This window comes from Archocentrus centrarchus, chromosome 4 (genome assembly GCF_007364275.1).
Source record: "Archocentrus centrarchus isolate MPI-CPG fArcCen1 chromosome 4, fArcCen1, whole genome shotgun sequence".
Lineage (NCBI taxonomy): Eukaryota > Metazoa > Chordata > Actinopteri > Cichliformes > Cichlidae > Archocentrus > Archocentrus centrarchus.
Genome location: NC_044349.1, coordinates 19790489 through 19812027, shown reverse-complemented (window position 1 = coordinate 19812027; position 21539 = coordinate 19790489). Strand labels below are relative to the sequence as shown.

Sequence of the window (21539 nt, the reverse complement as noted above, 5' to 3'; positions counted from 1 at the left end):
TTGTTTTAATGCAGCTGTAAACTGAGGATGAACTTTGACTGTTTGGTCTGTTACTATAAGCTGCATTCAGGCTAATTGCAGTGCATTAAACTCAACTTTCTTTACATAGTGCAAGATTGTCCAATTTAACGCCTCTCTGAGGGATGGAAATGCCGCATGCAGTGGCACAGAGTGATATTAAATTGTCTTTAACCTGCCAGCTCCCTGTTACAAAAGTCCCTGTGATGTTAGATTGCACAGGTGTGAATAAAATAGGCAAATATTCCACTGCATTCACCGCCTCCTGCACACCTTACGTGCGCACCACCCTCGCCCCAGTCACAGAGTATTTTCAGTGGCGAGAAGCAAAATATATCCTGCTATATGCTGCTTGTGAGAAAGGACGTCTGTGGAAGAAATCCTGACGTGGTTCTCCTGAAACTGTCTGAAGTTCATGTGTGAAAACAGATTGTTCTGTATTAAAAGCACACTTGAACATTTGCTGGTGTTTTCTGGGAATTCAGGACATTATTTTTAGATTTATGAATGTTGTTTGGTGCAATACTCACAGCATTTCTCATTAAAACTAAACAATAGTAAAGAAATAATAACTTTATATTGGATGAAACTTGCTTGTTTTTTATGCACTTGTCTCTGTGTGTCCTTTCAGTCTGCCCAAGCAAGGACATCCGGAATAATGTGACCAACCTCCAGCTGCTGGAGAACTGCACCATCATCGAGGGCCATCTAAAGATTCTGCTTATGTTTAAGACCAGGACGGAGGACTTTCGCGGCCTGAGCTACCCGAAGCTGCGAGTAGTGACCGACTACGTGCTGCTGTTCAGGGTCTATGGCCTGGAGACCCTCAGCGAGCTATTCCCCAACCTGACAGTGATTCGCGGCAATAACCTCTTCTTCAACTACGCGTTTGTGCTTTACGAAATGCTGCAGCTGAAGGAGGTGGGCCTTCACAGCCTCATGAACATCACCCGGGGTGCTGTGAGGATAGAGAAAAATCCAGACCTGTGTTACCTGGCTACCCTGGACTGGTCTAAGATCCTGGACTCAGTGGAGGACAACTTCATCGTGGCCAATAAGAATGAAAGAGAATGTGGAGACGTGTGTCCTGGCATAGCCCAAGGTCAGACCGTCTGCCCTCAAAGCACCATCAATGGAAACTTCAGGGGACGATGTTGGTCGCAGAATCACTGCCAGAGAAGTAAGTGTTTGTGTGTAAATCAGTCTTTAGATGGACCGAGCATGTTCTTTCTTTTCCTCCACATGTTCACTTCAGACAGATGTTTTCATTCCAAATGATTTATGTGATGATTTCTATGATGGTATAGGGATGCTCCTCAATATAAGCAGCCAGGGGTCGTGGACATTCCACACCTCCTGATTAGCATTCATTGACTGGAGCATTGTGTGCAAGTAATCTGTAATTATAGGCTCGGGATCTGCTTAATGTGTGAAAAGACTCAAGTGCATTGTTGAGTCAGGAAATAGAAGAATCTAAAGTAGGCATTATGGGATAAAATGGCAATAAAAAAAAAGGGAGAGTTAACGTGCATGTTTGTTAAAAGATGTACAGATTTTTTTTGTTTGTTTTGTTTTGTTTGTTTGCTAAAAAAAAAAAAAATGCTGTGGGTTTGATCAGTGCTGCAGTCGGCCGCGCTTTCCTACCATAAACGCAGAGAATGTCCTCCATTGTAAGACTCAGAGAGGATGCTTATTATTTTTTGAAGGCGATTATAGCTTGTGTTGTTTTTTTCTTTTCTGTCTCATGTCTGACAGAAAGGCTAGCCTTCAAAGCATGACAACCTCGGCCATGTTTATACTTGAACATCGACTACTGCAGCTGGCATATAATGCTGGCTCCTCGATTGTCTGCCAGGTCTTACTGTCAGGAAAATGAGATGGGAAATGTCTTTCTCCATGTCTCGGTCTCCATCTCACACACACTGCCATAGCAGTTGGACTTCAGTAGGGTGCAGAGCATATGTGTTTTTATTTTTTTTTTTTTATACATATATATATATATATTAGGGCTGGGACTTTAACGCGTTAATTTCGATTAATTAATTACGGGGAAATTAACGCGTTAAAAATTTTAACGCATTTTAATCGCACTTTGCACCGTGGAACGTTTCTCAGTGCACGAGTTCCAGGCATACAGATTATATCGACGCACAATGTCCAAATTAGGGGCCGAATCCTGCGAAGGACCCGGCCCACGTCTTTCGCAGCCCACGAACACCACAAAGACCGGAAGTGAGCAGCTAGCGTTCATATCAGCTGCCGTCACCTCTGCGTAGCTCTTGTCGCCTAGCAACCGTGAGTGTGAAGCACAGCTGTGTAAAAGCAGCTGTTAAACGGAGAACGAACTTTTTCTCCTTTTTGTGGTTTAATTTTAAGTCTTTAATTCAAAATAAGCTGTTAAAACAAGCATAACACATTTCAGCATCAAGGAATACAGCTGAGAGAATGATTAATTTCCAACTATAACAAGTGAGACATTAATGTTGAATAAAACTATCCAGTTATGATGCTTAACTTTAATTTCAGGAGTTTGCTTATCACAGGAGCACTTCCACCCTTCATTGGTCTGTGTAGTAGACTGGTGGGAAAATAAACAAAATTTTGAAGTTTAAGCTTATGTATATTGATTCATTCATCAACAAAACTTAAATTAATATTTATCATGTCAAATATTGAAATGCGATTAAAATGCGATTAATTTCGATTAATTACAAAGCTTGTAATTAATTCGATTAATTTTTTTAATCGAGTCCCACCCCTAATATATATATATATATATATATATATATATATATATATATATATATATATATATATATATATATATATATATATATATATATATATATATATATATTTGCAAGTAATCCCTGTGTCCAAGTAATCCCTGGACACAGGGATTACTTGGACACAGGGATTACTTGCTTATGTGCAAGTAATCCCTGTGTCGAAGTAATCCCTGGACACAGGGATTACTTGGACACAGGGATTACTTGCTTATGTGCAAGTAATCCCTGGACACAGGGATTACTTGCTTATGTGCAAGTAATCCCTTGCTTATGTGCAAGTAATCCCTTGCTTATGTGCAAGTAATCCCTGGACACAGGGATTACTTGCACATAAGCAAGTAATCCCTGTGTCCAGGGATTACTTGCACATAAGCAAGGGATTACTTGCACATAAGCAAGTAATCCCTGTGTCCAGGGATTACTTGCACATAAGCAAGGGATTACTTGCACATAAGCAAGTAATCCCTGTGTCCAGGGATTACTTGGACACAGGGATTACTTCGACACAGGGATTACTTGCACATAAGCAAGTAATCCCTGTGTCCAAGTAATCCCTGGACACAGGGATTACATGCACATAAGCAAGTAATCCCTGTGTCCAGGGATTACTTGCACATAAGCAAGGGATTACTTGCATATGTGCAAGTAATCCTTATGTCCAGGAATTACTTGCACATATGCAAGTAATCCCTGTGTCCAAGTAATCCCTGTGTCCAAGTAATCCCTGAGTCGAAGTAATCCCTGGACACAGGGATTACTTGCACATATGCAAGTAATCAAAAAGCCAATCAGAGGCAAGCTGGCTTAATAAAAGGATGGCCCTACAGGGAAGGGAGGAGCTAAAATGGCTCGTTTCAGATGGATGGACCTGAGAGGCTGCACCACGCCCAGTATTAGATAAAATTTTATATATATATATATATATATATATATATATATATTAGGGGTGGGACTCGATTAAAAAAAAAATTAATCGAATTAATTACAAGCTTTGTAATTAATTAATCGAAATTAATCGCATTTTAATTGCATTTCAATATTTGACATGAGAATATTAATTTAAGTTTGGTTGAAAACTTCAAAATGTTGTTTATTTTCCCACCAGTCTACTACACAGACCAACGAAGGGTGGAAGTTCTCCTGTGATAAGCAAACTCCTGAAATTAAAGTTAAGCATCGTAACTGGATAGTTTTATTCAACATTAATGTCTCACTTAATATAGTTGAAAATTAATCATTCTCTCAGCTGTATTCCTTGATGTTGAAATGTGTCATGCTTGTTTTAACAGCTTATTTTCAATAAAAGACTTAAAATGAAACCACAAAAAGGAGAAAAGGTTCGTTCTCTGTTTAATCAGCTGCTTTTCCACAGCTGTGCTTCGCACTCACGATGCTAGGCGACATGAGCAGAGGTGAGGGCAGGTGACGCTGATATGAAGGCCAGCCGCTCACTTCCGGGCTTTGCGGTTTTCGTGGGCTCTGAAGGACGTGGGCCGGGTCCTTCGAAGGATGCGGCCGCTGAATTTTTGACATTGTGCGTCGATATAATCTGTATGCCCGGAACTCCTGAGAAACGTTCCACGGTGCAAAGTGCGATTAAAATGCGTTAAAATTTATAATTCGTTAATTTCCCCATAATTAATTAATTAATTAATTAATCGAAATTAACACGTTAAAGTCCCACCCCTAATAAATATATAATATATATATTAAACTGTGATCATGCAAAGTGACCCTGGTAGAATTAAAGAATAAAAATATGAAGCTGAAAATGAGCGTAATAGGTGCACATAAAATACAAGCACTGAGACAGTGGTGAGCATGCAGCTCTTTGCAGTGACTGTACACATTATCATTGGCTGAAACAATTTGTATATTTACTGTAATTTTAGCCTGCTAAGTGCAACTGATTGGAAGCTTTCTCCTTTTCCATTCACATTCACTGTGAATTAATCCATGTATGCTAAAGAATTTTTTTTATTATTATTGGATTAATTTCAAAGACATATAGCTGTCTCCATTTAAAAAAAAAAAAAAAAAAAAAAAAAAAAAAGCCCACTGATACAGAGAGACCATGTTTGCATGAGCTCCATTGCCTCCGATTGGCCGGGGTAGCAGGGTTGACGCTGTGCTCTGCGTAATGTGAGCAACACCAGTTTAGTAAAGAGCTGGATGTCAAAACAGGAGCCATTTCTAGAACATGATACAATGCTTGCCTGCCCCGCAGCAGGCCGTGTGTATGTGTGGGTTACACGTAGGGATGATATGTGTACGCTTCTTGTAAATGTTTGTGATTGCTTATGTATGGTTGATATACTGTGTGCGTACTACTGAAAGCGTATGCCCACTGTAAATGAGATCTACATTTCCACCAGGCATGTTTTCAAGATTACAGCAGTCAAACACTGCCAGAGTGAAGCATGCACTCTGTCACAACAGCTCTTCTCAAATATTATATGACTGTGTATATGCAGTGATAATAACAGGAGGGCAGCACTAGCAGTATCAGTAGTGTGTTTTGTATTGGTTCAGTACTTATTTACGATGCACTTTGCAGATATAGCTGTAGATCCATGGGATGCCGCTGCCCCACGGGCCGGCCTGGGTGAGATTGTGTAGCGCTGCACCGCTGAACGTGCTGTGTGGTGGCACGAGGGAACTAATAGGATCTTTAATTAGGGCTTCTGTGAATGAAAACTCACAGTTTACAAACTTGGACATACACACATGTGAGTGTAGACACAAGCGCGGGTGCAGGGCAGAGGAACATTAGACGGGGCATTAAAGTTTATGTGTGAGTGGAAACTGTGGGGTTGTTTTTGTTGTGTTTTTATAGGGTTCCAGTTGCCTTAGGTAAGAGACAGGGGAGAGCCTGCATTCCTCTGATCTTACACTGCTCCTTACAAGCAGGAAAACCACTGCTTTTGCGTGTGTATGTGTGTGCGCATGCATAGGCGAGTGTTTGCACACTAATGCATGTCACTTCAAGCCTTTCAGGGCTGCTAAATGACCTGTTCAAATCGCATATATAAGATCTGAGATTCATAGCCCAGTACTGTTTTCTCAGTTTTGTATATTTGTGTGTCTCTGGTGTGCATATATAATTTGTTTGTGTATATGTGTACTGTATTTTTACAACGTTTCCAGCTTGCCATTCAGATGTGGAGATCTGCAGTAGTTGGATTTTGTCAGGGGCAGGTTGCAATTTTCTCAGCTTTTACAACCTGTCACTGTGGCTTTGTTGCCTGATTGAATGTTGGTTGTTTGCTTTCTTTCTGGCAGTTCCCAAGTATATTCTGATCAACACTAGCATGGGCAGCCTGGGTTTTCGCTGCTGTATAAAGAAATAACCAATTTCTAAGAAAAATATGTTTTCTTCAAAAATCAATACTACTCTGGGCTCCTGCAGTGATTGGCAAGTTTTCTGTGTCAACATTTGTAAAAACAAATCAAATCAGTTAAAGTGTCTTTCGGCAGTGAGTTCCTTCTGCTTCAGCTGTTCACGTGCAGCTCTTTGGATGGCCCTGCACTAAAAATCAGAGTCAGAATAATTGTCAGTGGAGGATTTTAAATGAAGAAGTTCAAATATTAAGATTTGAGTTCATGGCTCTGTGGCTTGGGCTGTAAATGTGAAAAGGTGTGTAGGTATGTCTGTAAAATCTGTACGCCCAGCTAGTTTAACATAAAAGTGGAGATTTGTGTTATCAGTGGGACATAAATTACAGTACTGTGCAAAAGTCTCAAGCCCCAAACCACGACAGAGCCTCCACTGTGTTTTACAGATGGCTGTAGACACTCACTGTTGTTCCTCCCTCCTGACCTCCTCCATACGTACTGAGGTTGATTTCTACCAAAAAATTCAAATTTGGGTTCCTCACTCACTGTAGGACCTGTTGCCACTGATTCTTGTATTTCTGATGAGGCTTTAGAGAACAGCAGATGCAAAGACTGAAAGGCGAGATGCATCTGAAAGTTCTGTTTTTCTTAAGGACGTGACTATTGTAACAGTCGTAATTGTGATATCTCTTTACGACAGTCTGGCCTTTTTGTGTTGATCATGTCACCAGTGTGCGCCCACCACTCCTCAGTAGAGAGCGCGGGAGATGTGTTTTGGCAGATGGACATTTTGGCTTGAGGCGAACCCTTTCCTTTCTTTATTTTTTGTACCGTCATAGGTTGTATGAACACTGCTCGTTTTCATGTGTGTTGTTGTAGCAGCCGTTCAACCGGGCTTCATAAGGTTGTGAAGATTACGTTTATTAAAGGGGCAACACTGAAATTCCCAGTGCCAGTGTGGCTGTGCGTTTTTTTGGCTGCCTGATAGGTACGCCCGCCGCCTCCTCTTCACCACCAAACACAACCCAGACGTTACACTATTCTGCTTCTTTTGTCCTCCACTTGTCCAGTTTCGTCAAACTTTTTTAAGGACACACTGCACAACATGCCAAGATGTTTCAGCTAATTGCTCTTTGGGAATCATTCTGTTGGTGCAAAAATACTATTTAATGTCTGTCAAACAGTTTTAGCTTTGGCATTTCTTTTTTTTTTTTTTAATAGATTCAAATAAAGAAATGGGAACAAATTGTGTTTTTGTGACAGGCTGCTAGTAACAAAGTTGTCTGTTATGTGTAGACACAACACTGGTTCATCTTTTGAGTTAGGTGCTTTTTTTTAATGCTTGAATGATTGATAAATTAGTGTTAAGTGGCTTAGGAAATGGTCCAGCAAAAGGACTGGAAAGAAAATGGGTGAAAAAGCAGCCAATGTCTAAAGAAAAACTTTGATAGACCTTCAGAAAACCTGGATAACTATTGCCTAAGACCACTTGTTGCCACTATTGCTTTCCCTTTGTCAACAACAGTTGGGAAGGGAAAGAAAGTCTGGCTCTGTGGAAGCAAAATATAAAGAAATGATGGACGACTTTTGCATATCACTCTAGATAACGACAGCAGTGAAATTTTACCAGAAAGTTAAAAGAAAGCTGGATGACCGAGACGAGATGGGAGAAAAATATTCACCCATGCGCACACGCAGGTATCTGAAGATGCAGAAATAAACTGGGTAAGGAAAATTATTATGAATAAGAAGTAAAGCAAGAGAACACAAAGGAAGAGTGAAAGTGAGGGCAACAGTCAGAGATGAGAGAAAGAGGGAATAGGAGCAAACAGTCGATCTCCTGTTTAGATAAGGCTCTATCTGCTGCTGAGGGCTGGCACACTCTGTTCAACCACACACACCATCCTGCGCTCTGCTTGCACAACTTATGCACACAAAAATGCGCGCACGCACACACACACACACACACACACAGAGGATAGAAAGCTTTTCAGGTCAAAGTTCACTTTGCCCACGCCTACGTTCTTTGTTGTTTGCTGCTATTGTTTTTCAGATATGCGCGCATGCACCGAGTCACTTCATCTTGTAGCGACAAACAGATTACGTGTACCCCCTTTGCGGCCATCACAGGTTAAACCTGTACCGGTGGTTCTAAATGGATCTGACTGCGTCATCTGAAATGACCTTGTGGTCCTCGTGGCCAGAGTTGAATTCAAGTTGGACGTCGCCCAGCATTGGTGAAAAGGGATTTTAAGACTTTTAAAAACCAGCCTCCCAGCTTCTGTAAAAAGCTGTCAGAGAATTAGATTAGTAATGAGAACAATACATTGTATATGGAGTGGTAGTAAAATAGTTTATAAAGGATTAAATTAAAGAGTCTGAACAGATGCTCAGAAAAGACTTGGACTGGTGCTTTAGGTTTAAAACAGTGTGTCATGGCATGCCATGTATATGTTGTGTCCTTTGTTCTATGCAAAAAAGTGAGTGTGAGGTTTGAGGGTTAACCAAGTTGGTATCTTTTTTTTTTTTTTTTTCTGTTTGTGTGTATTTATTCCTAGAGCTGTGTCCTGGCAACAGCACACCGGGTATTTTTGTACTTAAAAGACTTCAGAAATTACTTTGCCTGGCCAAGAAACATAATCCTTCATAAAGTTTTACATAGAAAGATAAGAATGAGTATGTTTCCCCATTTGTTGCACTATTTTTTGTGTGTTATGCCACTAAATTCACCTCTAATGTCATATTAGGTGTTTTACATGCACTAAACATATGATTAACTGTAAGTTCATGTTGTTGTCTTAGCTGCAGCTCGTGGTCCTGGACGGCAATGGAAATTTTCATCAGATATTTCCATCAGTGTTTTATTTCTCATGCTATCAAATGAAACTGGAGTGTCAGCGGGGATAAGACTAGGTCCAGATTGGGGGGGAAGAGAAGGGGCTGGGCGAAGCAAAATAAACAGAGCAAAACAAACATGGCGGGGCATTTCAAGTGTGGCTCCCAGGTACGCGCACAAACACCCACTCGAAAGCCACAAGCACGCTTTTGCCAAAGAGGTGAGTGGCCAAGTTAAAGGAGGCTAAAGAGAGACAGAAGAGGACAGTATTAAGGATGGAGGGCCTCAATGAAGCGTGCTGTTGGCCTTTGCCCACAACCAAACAAAAACACTCTGCTAGGCTAGCCTTTTAATTGGCCTTCCAGACACTTTTCGCTCTCTCTCGCGCTTTCCCTTCTCTTCTGTTTTTGTTCGGTTCAGTTTCTGTTTCTAATGAAAGGTAAATGAAGGAGTTTTTCCTGAAGCTACTGTTCCTAATTAGCTATTAAACTCAGTGACACAGGGAACACATGGATTTAAACACAAAGGGACAGAGTGCACAAGTGTTGGCTCTCTTAAAACATTTAAAGAGGAAAAAGTGTGTTTTTTGTCATTTATTTATTAAGTATATATTTCTTATTCATATTGAGCACTAACCAAAAGAAGAGTTTGGGCTGACACATGTACTAAGGTATCAGTGTTGGGTGTCATTTGGGGTCTTTTTTTTTTTTGCTGCAATGAATCCCATGCTACTGTCCTGTTAAAGTAATAGTTTGAGTTATTTTTTTATTGTGCTGCATATGTTGTAAGCTGTAAACTTCCTCACGTGGATTCAGTGCAAACTGTTACAACTCTTGTGTGAGTTCCGTTAAATTTGATGAGTTGTCGATCTGCGAAGCCACAACCTTTGCACATTTGAGTCACTGCTTTCCACACACAAGCCTCCATCTGGAGGAGATGGCGAGTTGTTTGTCTTATAGGCCTACCACGTTCCAGTCACCTGTCTAGATCACACAGGCGCAAACACACACACAGATTTGCTTTCCCTTTGTCAACAACAGTTGGGAAGAGTACACCATGAATAGGAAACCCAGCATAATGTATAGAGTAAATACTAGAAGGCCATATTTGTGTCAACACTGTTTAGAAAATGCAACCAAATAATCAGTCGGGAGTCCCCGAGCGATTAGATCTGTGACCCAGATGCTTCTCCGGTGAGAGTGGACTCGAGCTAGAAATGTTACCCTCCTCTCCCTCCCTGGAATTAATTTGACTGCCTGGAAGTGGTTAAATAAATAACTTACAAGAAGACAAAAACATAAAATGGAGGATTTGCCTACACTTATAACATGAAGTAGTGCTTGTGCACCATGCCATTTTATATAGTTTGCCTACCTCATAATGGTTAATCCTGCAATGCCCGAGAGTTTCCAAAACTTTTTTTTTTTTTTTTTTTGCAAGATTACCACCAAAATTTACAGAGCAACTACTTTTCTACACGCTCTGATTAGTTATTAATTAGCCTCTGATAAAATCATGAATAAAGCTTTGTGATTTGCTGCAATTCAGGATTTTGCAGCACATTTGAAAATGGCAAGTATTGTTTATTAACAACAATAGAACACATAAATAATTGTATTTGAAGTATTTCTAATTTCCCTTCCCAAGTCGGGTCTCGATTAAAGTGCAACTGACGCGCTGCTGATAGCGAGATGCTCTGAAAACAAATCAAAGAGCGCCGCACGTGTTCTCGTCTTTGTCTCATTTATTGCTGTAGACACAGGCAAGCTTCTCTCTGATGCTCTCTGTTTGATAGTTAAAGCTTCTCCGTAGTGGCTGGCATTACATCAGTACATGCACACACTCACTCACTGTAGTATGAATTACCATTAATATCTTATAAGGGACAAAGAGTGAGTGGAAGAGACAAAACTAAAAGAGAGGGGAAGAGAAAAGGGAAGGAAGGACAGAAACAGACAGATGGAAGGGGCGAGGTACCAATCAAGCTCTTGTTTTCCTTCCTGGCAGCTTGCATCCTTGTTAACAAATCCAAATTAACTTTGATAAGCTGGCATCATTTATGTGTGTGTGTGTCTCCCCCAGCCTCCTCCATTCGTGCATTCATGAGTGCAGAGAAGCAGGCAGGCAGCACTAGCCGAGCGCCCCGGGGAATCTGGAAAACTCTCTCTCCCCTCTCCTCTTGCTCATCAATGGGCCGGCACTCCCATATCCTGCTCTATACACACTCACTCACACACACACACACACACACACACACTCACTCACTCACTCACTCACTCACTCACACACACACACACACACACACACACACACACACACACACACACACACACACACACACACACACACACACACACACACACACACACACAGTGAATTGGTACACACTCCATAGATGCATGCACAACAAATACATTGCTGCAGACTAAGTGGTGCACACCAACACCGCTGCCCACTTCTCTTAACAGGAGGCTGGCTGCTAGTAGAAATGGTAGTAGCTTATATAGTGAGGAGAGGATGGGGGACTTCTGAGGATATGAGTGTGCTGGAACAGCATTCATGGCTGCTGTTGCTGCTGCATTACGCAGGAACTGATTTCTTGTCTCTTAGTGCCTGCATGTTTGTTTTTTTTTGTTTTTTTTAACTCACATTTATCTTTTGCTAAATAAGAACAAGTGGAGACTGAGAAGGAACTTGATGTCTTCATTAATGGCGCAATGGTTCATTTCCTTTTGTAATGCGTGGCTTGATGTGCGTTTCTCTGTGTGAGCTGCGTAGGAAAGCATGCTGGCAGGCAAGTGGTTGTTGGAGCCTGAGCTGTCTGAAAGGACTTCCTCATTACTTCCTGCCTTTGTCCAAAGTACTTCCTACTGCTGAGCTGTACGGCTGGGCCCCAGGGGAAAGAGAATTGAGGGAAGGGTTATTTACATTTTGGGCTACATGATTACAGCCCTGCAGACAAATGGAAGATTTGCTTTGTTTTCTTCGAACCTCCAGTATATGAAGCAGTATGTAGGAATACAAGTAGCTGAGATGAGAGGTGAGCAGTAAGGATTGCATGAAGTGTTTGTGTGAGAGGTAGGAAAATAACATGACCCCTCAGGTGGTTGGAGGGAATGGGATTGTTTTCAGGTATTTGGGCAGATCAGGCGACACCTGTTGCTAGTTTTGACATCCATCACACACACACGCACGCACATCTGTACTTTTGTGTTAGTGAAGGCCCACATTGTCATAAAGCATTCTTTATCCCCGTGCTCTGACCATCACGTCTCTGCTAAACACTCTACCTTTTGCTAGACCAAACTCTTAAGTTTCCAAATCTTAAACCGCAAACAGCTTTTTAAAGGTGTTCCAGAAAATGAGGGCACCCTTCTCACATTCTCACACGCATGTCCTCATTCCAAATATCTAAAACTCACGTTGGTTGTCATAAATGGAACCATGTAAATACTTCACCATTTTCCCAGATAGCTTGGCCTAACTTTAACATATTTCAGGTTAATATCTGCCCATATTTAGATTTTGGACAGATTCACATTTGTTGGGAAGCTTTGATTTGATCGCAGGTAGATTGATGATACACATACACATTAACATCTTTACTTCATCTGTCTCTCCTCTGCTCAGCAGACACATGTACACAGTCAGTGAAAGAGAGCTGAGGAGAGAAACCAGGGTGGCCGTTAATAGCAGCAAAATGCAGTAAAGACTCTCACACTGAGCTGAAATAAAACTTCCATGCCTGCCATGGTTGCTGCTGCTGGGGAGGCATAAAAACTGTCCACCCCCACCCAGTTTTCCTGTACAACATCAAAATATAAATTTAGTACTGCTGCACTAACGAGTCAAACTCAGTAAGTTCAAACAGCACTTCTTGGATCTACATGTGGCATATTGTGAAAAACACAGTTTGGCTGCTCTTATTTCCAGACTTCAGGTACAATATTAAATCTGAAATATTATTTTATAAGCAAGGCAGTGATAAAAGCTAGATTGTGTTGTTTGTATTCAAAGACCTCAGAAACTAATGAACAGCTTTCGAAGAAGTCCCAGGTTCTGTAACTCAGCCACAGCAGATGCAGCACCTACCTGTACATTCATTAACTTGCTGTAAAAACAAACACTGCTGCTTCAGTGGAGCATAGATCCTGTGTTCATGCATACGTGATCTGAGAAACTCCTGTTAGGGGCTTAACACAGTCTGTAACCACAGCTATTAGTGTGTACTGCATTTGCGATACGTGATGGTTATGCTCTGTTAAGTACTTGGAATTTCATGCTTTGCTTTGAGGTGGTACAATGGCTCAACTGAAGGGGGCTGGGTGAAATGTTTGGACATTTGAAATTCTCAAGAATTTTTTGTTATATCACCTTCTTGGGAAAGTAGTGTTTCCCATCGCTTGAGAACTGTTTAATAATAAATACATGCTCGCTGATTCGCTCAAGCTAAAACTAAAACTTAAAAAAAAAAAAAAAAAACTCAAAAGTTAGTGCTGAAAATGAAACTTTGTGTTTCTGAACTTGCTTTTCCTAGGCTGAGCTTGTTTATCCTCATATGACCTCCCCAATCCTTGAAGTTCCTTCCAAAACCAACTCTTTCCACATTTGTCTGTCCAGACCCAGATCATTCACTTCACATGTCCTTGGCCTTAAAGAAATGCCTCCTTTCCTTAAACCATTAAACAGGTTTCTCTTAGGGCTGAAAAACACAGAATATCGTTTAGAGTCTAGCCATACCCAAGATGTGTTACGTGTCTGGGAAAGGAGCGTCCTTTTCATCAAGTGGGAGCTTTGATGGTGACCACCACCCCTGTGAAACCTGTTGTCACACAGACCAGAGAACCTTTGTCTTATTTGAATGGGTGACTTTCAATTTGACAGCCAACCAGCAGCCTCCAGCAACCACTTGCCAGCTAGTCAGGGAAAACGCATTTTTCCCTCGTGATCAATGGTTGCTTACCGGTCTTTAGGCCTTTTTGACTGGGGTCAGTTGAATTAGTAACTGCAGGGGAGCATCACTGGGAGAATTTGAACCTGGGTGGAATCACCAAGGTTATGGGTGAACAAGCTTTGGGCTCAGGGAGAACAGCAGGTTTTAAACTAACTGGACACTTGGTAGCTATAATTTCAGGCAAGGACATGGATACACAAATGGGTACACATATTCATGCACATATACTGTAGTGTAGCTCACAAAGATAGAAGGTGCCACTGTGGAAGACAGAGAGATACGCATGTTCCGGGTGATGTTGCCTGAAGGCGTAGACACACTGGAAAAAATGTTGTTTCTTTTTCCTTCATCCTCCTCTTCATAACCACAACGACTTCCTGTACTTCTGATATCTAACCATAAAGTCATGTTTTTCAAGAATAATTTATATGAAACAGTCTGAACTTCTACGTGATTATATCATGCCTAAAGTTTTTTTTTCTCTCTTCAATGTGTCCCTAAGTGGAACTCCAGAGATAGCTGTGCCATTAAATGTTGTAGTAAGGCTTTCCATATTTAGAAATCTACCACCTCATCAAGTAAGGAATGACTTGGTGGCTCACTTTTGGTGATGAGTACATAGACTGGCATTGGTCCAGTTTGCAGACGGTACTTTCCTCTGGCCTGCATCTTGTACCACTTACTGCATTTCTGTTGAGACTTGTAGCATTGCTCGGGAACTTGTAGAGGCCATCTGTTAGCGCAAAAGAAGTCTGATAAGAAATGTTTATACAGAAACAAAAAAATGGGTCACATGTTTAATGTTCACATATGAGGGAAAGTAACTTGTAAGATGGATCTCTAGATAAACCTTGGTGCTACCAGTGTTTGTGTTTATGTTGTCATGCATTGATGAACAGCATGTGCTTTTTGTTTGGCCTTATTTTTTATTTTTTTTTTTTGCTTACCGTACTTCACTATTTTCTTCCGCCTTTCTGCTTGTCTGGCCTGATGTCCTAAGGATCCTGCAGAATAGAAGTAGTCCTGTCCATAAAGTCATTTAGCACCTTTTGTCATCTTTACTGCCTCCAAATGCAAAAATACTTTGATAATTCTTTTCTCTTTGCCTGCATTCATCCTCTGTTGATATCAGAGTGGTGACAGTTATAATTCCTGCATTTAAAAAATGGCTGTTGGTGTTCTCCTGTCATCTCAGCCTTTACAGAAGAAGTAGCAGTTGTTGCAGTACTCACTGCCAGCACTTTACCATCTCTCCTCAAGTCCTTGCAACACTTTGATGGCCCCACTGCCCTCAAGAGGAATGAAAGCAGTTAATAATTTTACCGTGTCCAGATATCTAGTCATATATGGAAAAGATAACAGCTAAAAGAGAATAATGAAAAGGACAAACAAAAAAAAGAAAACTTTTCATGTTTTTCTCCCCTCTCCATTTCTCTTCACTGCGTCTGATGCTCCACCTTATGTGAAAGATCCACCCTCTGCACCTCCTCCCTTTTCCCTTTCTTCTCCTTTCTGTCCCCCGTTCTTTTACTTTGTACTCCCCCCTCCCCCCTTCCTTCCCCTTGCATGCTGTGGTATGCAGACATGCAGGAATTTCTGGGCCTCAAAATGATAGACCAAACTTGTCAGCCCTGGCTCCTTTTACTAAAGATGGCCGCCTTGGCAATGTGTTTGCCGGTGATTGGTGCACGTCTGAGTTACTCCCCGTGTGATTGGCCGTAACATGTTTGTCCACAGTTCATGTGTTGTTGGCAGAAGCAGTTTGTGACTGCTTAGTGACTGGAAGCCTTTTCTTCTGCTTTCTCACCAGCTGAGTTGTGTGTGCTATTTCAGATCACATGTGCATTGTAGCATTGTGGCATGCTGCTGTGTCTTCTTACACATGAGCTGCTTGTCAGGTAGAACAGCTCACCGCCAGGTTTAGGTAGAGTGTAAAAGTCATATAAATTATGTACAGCAAAATGTCACCATTGAGTTGCTGTACAAAGATACATGTTTGCAAAAGAATTTGCATTGTAGGTTACTTAGAGTAGGAGTGTAGAGATGATTCATAACAGATTTTGTTGTTACAAAATTTTTTGCATTAGTACGGTTTACTCAGCAGTGCTGATGCACTGGTACATGTGCATCATTTAATCATCACTTAATGACAGTCTCAATGTATGTCACTGGTTTACAGTAGTCTAACAAAGGTTTGATCTTTTGTCATGTGGTCTTATGTTGAGTTAAATTATCTCAGAAGTGCTAAGTTACTTTAAAAAAGCTTGATATAAAAAGTATATATTTATACTGGTTTCTTTTATCTAGATGACTATGAAAGACTTGAGCTTCAGGAAGGGATTTAGTTTATGAATACTTTAAATCCGACCGATAAACAAAACAAAAATAATTGAATTTAAGATCCTTCTTACATATAAGGCCTTGAATAATCAGGCCCCATCTTATCTTAATGAACTCATAGTACTGTATCACCCCTTTAAAGAGCTTCACTCTCAGACTGCTGGCTTACTTGTGGTTCCTAGGATACTTAAGAGTAGAATGGGAGGCAGAGCCTTCAGCTTTCAGGCCCTTCTTCTGTGGAAGCAATCCTCTGGATTTGGAAGACAGACACCCTCTCTATTTTTATAGTTAAGCTTAAAACTAACCTTTTTGATCAAACTTATAGTTAGGGCAGGATCAGGTGACCCTGAACCATCGTTTAGTTATGCTGCTACAGGCATGGTTCTAGCCAGCAGTTGATCACCCGGCGCTGTGCCATGGTGAGGTCGTCCTGCGACGGGCTGATAATTTCAGTTTCAGAACTCTTCTGTCCCTGCAATTGGCAATCTACCACCGGACACAGCCGGTTTTGTTCAGTGTGCACGCGCGATCTCGCAACAGTCTTGTTCAAGCTTGATTTTACGGGGCTACAGAAAGCAAAATGGCAGCTAGCATGAGCGCAAGGGGGGAAAAAGAGGAAAAGGGAACTCAAAAAACAATTTCAGGCTTCCTATTAGACATAAAATCCCAGGAGTTGTGAGAGACCTTGTCATGCTGACAACATGATGATGGATATTCAAACATAGGGAGTGCTTTTAGCAGCTGATCGAATCAATAAAACATCTGGACTATAATATATTTGTTGTGTATGCTTTTTATGTGATTTCTGCAAACCCATTAGTGGGAGGAAACAGCGCTCTGGGACACGTTGAATTCAACATGTAAGTTTAACTCGGCTGGCTTATATGTAAAAAGAATTATCAGTCTATCTAATAAGGCCTGAATTAGAGTTCTGTGAACTGTAACTACTCATCCACAAAGATTGTGATGACTGTGTAAGCTTCAGAGGGTGATTTCTGGTTACCTGTAAAGACCCGAGGCAGAAGTCTAATACAGGCCTAACTGTTCACCATCACTCAGTTGACAAGCTAATGCTAATTAGCAAATGCTACCCACCCCACACTGCATTTAATCTTTAGTTATTAATCAATCTCTTAATGCTCTTTCACAGCATGCCTTTTGTCCTGCCATCCTCGCCGCAGCCCCAACCAATCGTGGCAGATGCCTGCCCCTCCCTGAGCCTCGTTTCTTCCTGCTAAAAAGGAGTTTTCCTCCCCACTGTTGCCAAGTGCTTTCTTATAGGGGGTTGTTTTGATTGTTGGGTTTTCTCTGTAATTATTGTATGTTCTTTACCTTACAATATGAAGCACCTTGAGGCAACTGTGATTTGGCGCTACATAAATAAAATGGAATTGAATTGAATTAAACTAATCTATGATTAAATGAAATGTTTGACCATAGCAGCTTTATATTTTGTATCTTGCAAATCCATGGTGGTTTATCTCTTTACATGCATGATGAATAAAATCAAAAAAGTATATTGTATTACCACATAACGTTATTTATACCAAGTCCCAAATGGTAAAACACAAAAGATTTCTCCAGTTTTTCTTTTTTTTTTTTTTTTTTTTTTTTTTTTTAAGACTTTTTGAACATGCCGGTCTTCCCTTTACCTGTCTGGTGTGTGTGTGTCTGTGTATGTCTGTGTGTTTTTAAACTTTTGCACTGACTGACAACAACTGCATGTGAGGCATTTACAGAACATTGGTAAACTGTAGTGCCTACCAGTAAGCTGCAAGTGAGGTCTTTAGGAACATCTGTGAATTTCAGCTATAGGAAGTGACCTGGTTTATGCTCTCGCTGCATATCTACATGGCACGATATATATACATGCAGTGAAACTTAGACAAACCGAAGGCTGACTGTCATGTCTCCATGTTTTATAGGTTTGCCCTTATTTCCTCCAAACTCAGACTTTTTAAAATCAAAATCAGCTTTTCCGCCATCTGTTTTGTCACTGCATTAGCTGGGTCAAAGCAGTCAGGCCGTTCTAAACAGGCACTTTTTAAACAGGCTCTGCACTTGTATATATTGAAGATGACATTGAGTAGTGCCCGCTGCTTGTCCTTAATATAGATTATGAACTAGTGAGCTAGTCTTGTACAATGAATGTGTTTGTGTGCGTATCACCAGGCAGAGTGACGTCCAGCCCAGCTAATATTTAGCATGCCTCGGCTGTTGCCTCTCTCCGGTGTGTGTTGCTCTGGGCCTTGTGATGGCATTGTTGCAACTAAAAAAGGTTCTGCTCTGTGGCGCTGCTCGCAACCTGTCAGTCATAAATACTGCAGTCCGCAGTGTGCGCCACACACATGCCACATGACTCCTGCAGCTATGTTTTGCTGGTATTTTGGATGAACAGCAACACACCTGTGTTCCTGTGCGTGCACTCATACCCATATATCATCTGACTACTCCTTGTGTGATTTGTGTCTTGACATAAATAGAGTGGAATGAGGATTTTTTTTTTTTCTTTCCATGAGGAATTTGCCATCATGCGCTGTCAGTTTTCCACTTTTAGTTTGCTTGTGTGATCTGTACCAACATCTGACCTACAGACTCTGAATTTAGGTTAATGAGATCAACTGGAACCACAGTATTTCTAGTGTGTGGACAGCAAGCATGTGATCGAGTGTAATTCATATCAATCATGAGAGAGGAGCAGCAGACATTAACGGACACATGACAACAACACCTTCCGTCTGCAGGCCTCGAGCCAACTAATCCAGTACACAAACCACCGTTTTGGAACTGCTGTTTTTTTCAGGGTGGCTGCTCTAAAATAAGAAACCAGGGGGGGATGAAAACTCTTTAGTAGTCCTTTTGTAGTTCATACTACTGCTTTTTACATACTGTTGATGTACTGTATTAGAATTGCAAAATGAGTGTCAAGTTCAGACTGTTCCTTTAACAAATGGTTTTGCTTGTTTCCCACATAAAATTTGATCCCCTGGGAGGAATGCTGGTTAAGTCCCCTTTATCGCCCACCATCTCTCTCTTTCTGCTGCCTGTCTTAACCAATACAAGCAAAGCCTGACAGTTGGGGGGGTGGGGGCAACCCTCTAGTCAGTTCCACTGGGTTCCACTGAGCTAATGGGTGACAAAGGTGTATAGGAGTTTGTGAGATGAGGTCAATATCTGTATGTGTTTGAATGTTCCTGTGCAAATATGTGAGAAAGGCCAGAGCTAGGTCCCATTTAGTGCTTTTGTACCCTTTGTTACTCCCAGGGGAAGAAGGGGAACACTGAGGAATGGGGCAGGGGCTGGAAGAGTTAAATTTAGCAGAAAGAGGGAGATGGTCAAATGATAAAGGTCAACATTACCAAAAGGAGGCAGTGGGATGTGTTCCTGTTTGTTAGTCATTACAGTTAAAGCTATGCAACAATAGTATTAGAGCTCTTCATAATGTAACCCGGTGAGTCACACAAACCAGAAAATAATGTAAAAATGTGGGAAAATCATGTCATGGATAATAATTCCAATCTGTTGCACCCAATATAACTGTCCCTGCAATAACTCTTTCACCTTATCTCATTAAACTTCATAATAGACTGTTTGTGATGTTTAATATCAAAAACATTGCTGAATCAGTGTGTGCGAATAGATGGACCTAACTGAGTGTGAATCACAGCATTGAGCATCCCACCAGCGTTCTTCTGAACAGCTTTTCTTCATGGTCCTCCTAATGCAGCTCGGAGCCTCTGTGCGCTCATGGTTGCCTCTGTATTTGTGACCCCCCCCCCTCTCTCTCTCGTTTTTGGAGAGCAGTGATGGATGGATGTGGAGAACAGCTTGGATGACAAACTCGGCTCCTAGTTCTCATCGACTGGACGTATGTCTGTAGGAGGTACTGTCTGGCGCTCTGCATCTCCGTACTGCAGACAGTATGTCCAGATTAAGACAGATGCTTCAGTCTCTTTGTCTCATGTATACCACTGACAGAGATAAATGAGTCAATATCTCTTTTATGGACTGCAGAAAAATGGCTATGACAATGCATGGAGCTCCTCAACAGTGCTAGCTGTTACTCATTGGCCATGTTTATTTGATCTTTTAATACAGATGTAATAAAGACTGGCTTTATTAAAGTGGACGTCGTGTTTTCTTTGTTTTTTTGCACAGGGGTAAAGGGCGAAATATGAAAAAAGAGGGCTGGAGACTTTTGCACAGCACTTTTTATGGTGAAAATATTGCTGGATCGCCTTCTCCTTTTGTGAATTGTTACATTTGCTCAAACAGGTCAGCAGGTCCCTCAGTGAATACTTCCTTATTCCCTGACTTGGCCGTGGCTGCTGATAGCATCAATCACCAATACCTGTTTACTGTCTCCTGTAAACCGCTCTTCCCTTGACCGCCCAGACGCACCCCTCTGTACTGATTTAATTTAGTCCTCATTCTACTTTTTACAATCTCATTACCAAGACACATACACACATACACGGCTGTTTACCTCTGCCTGCCCAGTGTTCTGTGGCGGAGAATCACATCTGTTATACAGTGGTGTTGTGGTGTTGAAGCAAGTATCATATTTAGAAGCTGACCGCAGAAACTTGGGCTTTTACTGCACACTAAAAACTCATTGAACAGTTTGTTCTTGCTTATTTAGTTGGGTTGCGAACAGCCGAGCGATCTACATGTTTCACACAGCTAATAGTTTAACGTTTTCTCATGAATCTCATCAATAAGCATCAGGGATGCACAGTTTATACATCAGTTTCTAAAAACTTCAGTTCCACAAACTTCTCCCTGCTCATCACATGCGAGTGTTCTTCCTCCCGCTCACACTCAGATCTGCACACCAGCAGCATTTCTTAGAATAACAACTGTGCAGCAGCCAGCTGAGCTGCAGGGAGCCTGCTTTTTTTTTTTTTTTTTCCCCCTTTCTGAACTGCTTTTATTATGTTGTTTTGGCAGCAGCTAGAGAGAAATTCTTGTACTGTCTTTCATTGTTTGCTACATGTGTGTAAATCTGCTTCGGGTGACTTTACGGTTCAATTAGTTTAATGTGCGATGCTCCACATGCACGTGCACTTTTAAGAAGAAGGTGTTGTTTACATTGTTGGCTTTGCTGCAGCGTACGGTGAGGCTGTGTCAGTGGGGGCTCGAGAACCAAGTTCATTCGATCAAGTTTTGTTGAAGTGTATGTAGACCCGAAGCTGTCAGCATTGTATTCTGACACACTTCACATGACAAACGTATCCCAGCTTAACACATACCCTCACACAAAGGA

General features: G+C 41.3%; 1 protein-coding gene across 1 annotated transcript in view; it reads left to right on the top strand.

The window, feature by feature from the left end:
* The window catches only part of insrb (insulin receptor b), a 75954-nt gene that overhangs the window by 19639 nt on the left and 34776 nt on the right, over positions 1 to 21539 (top strand). Inside the window, 1 exon segment of the mRNA XM_030726931.1 lies at positions 650 to 1198. Coding sequence (XP_030582791.1) covers positions 650 to 1198 — 549 coding nt within the window.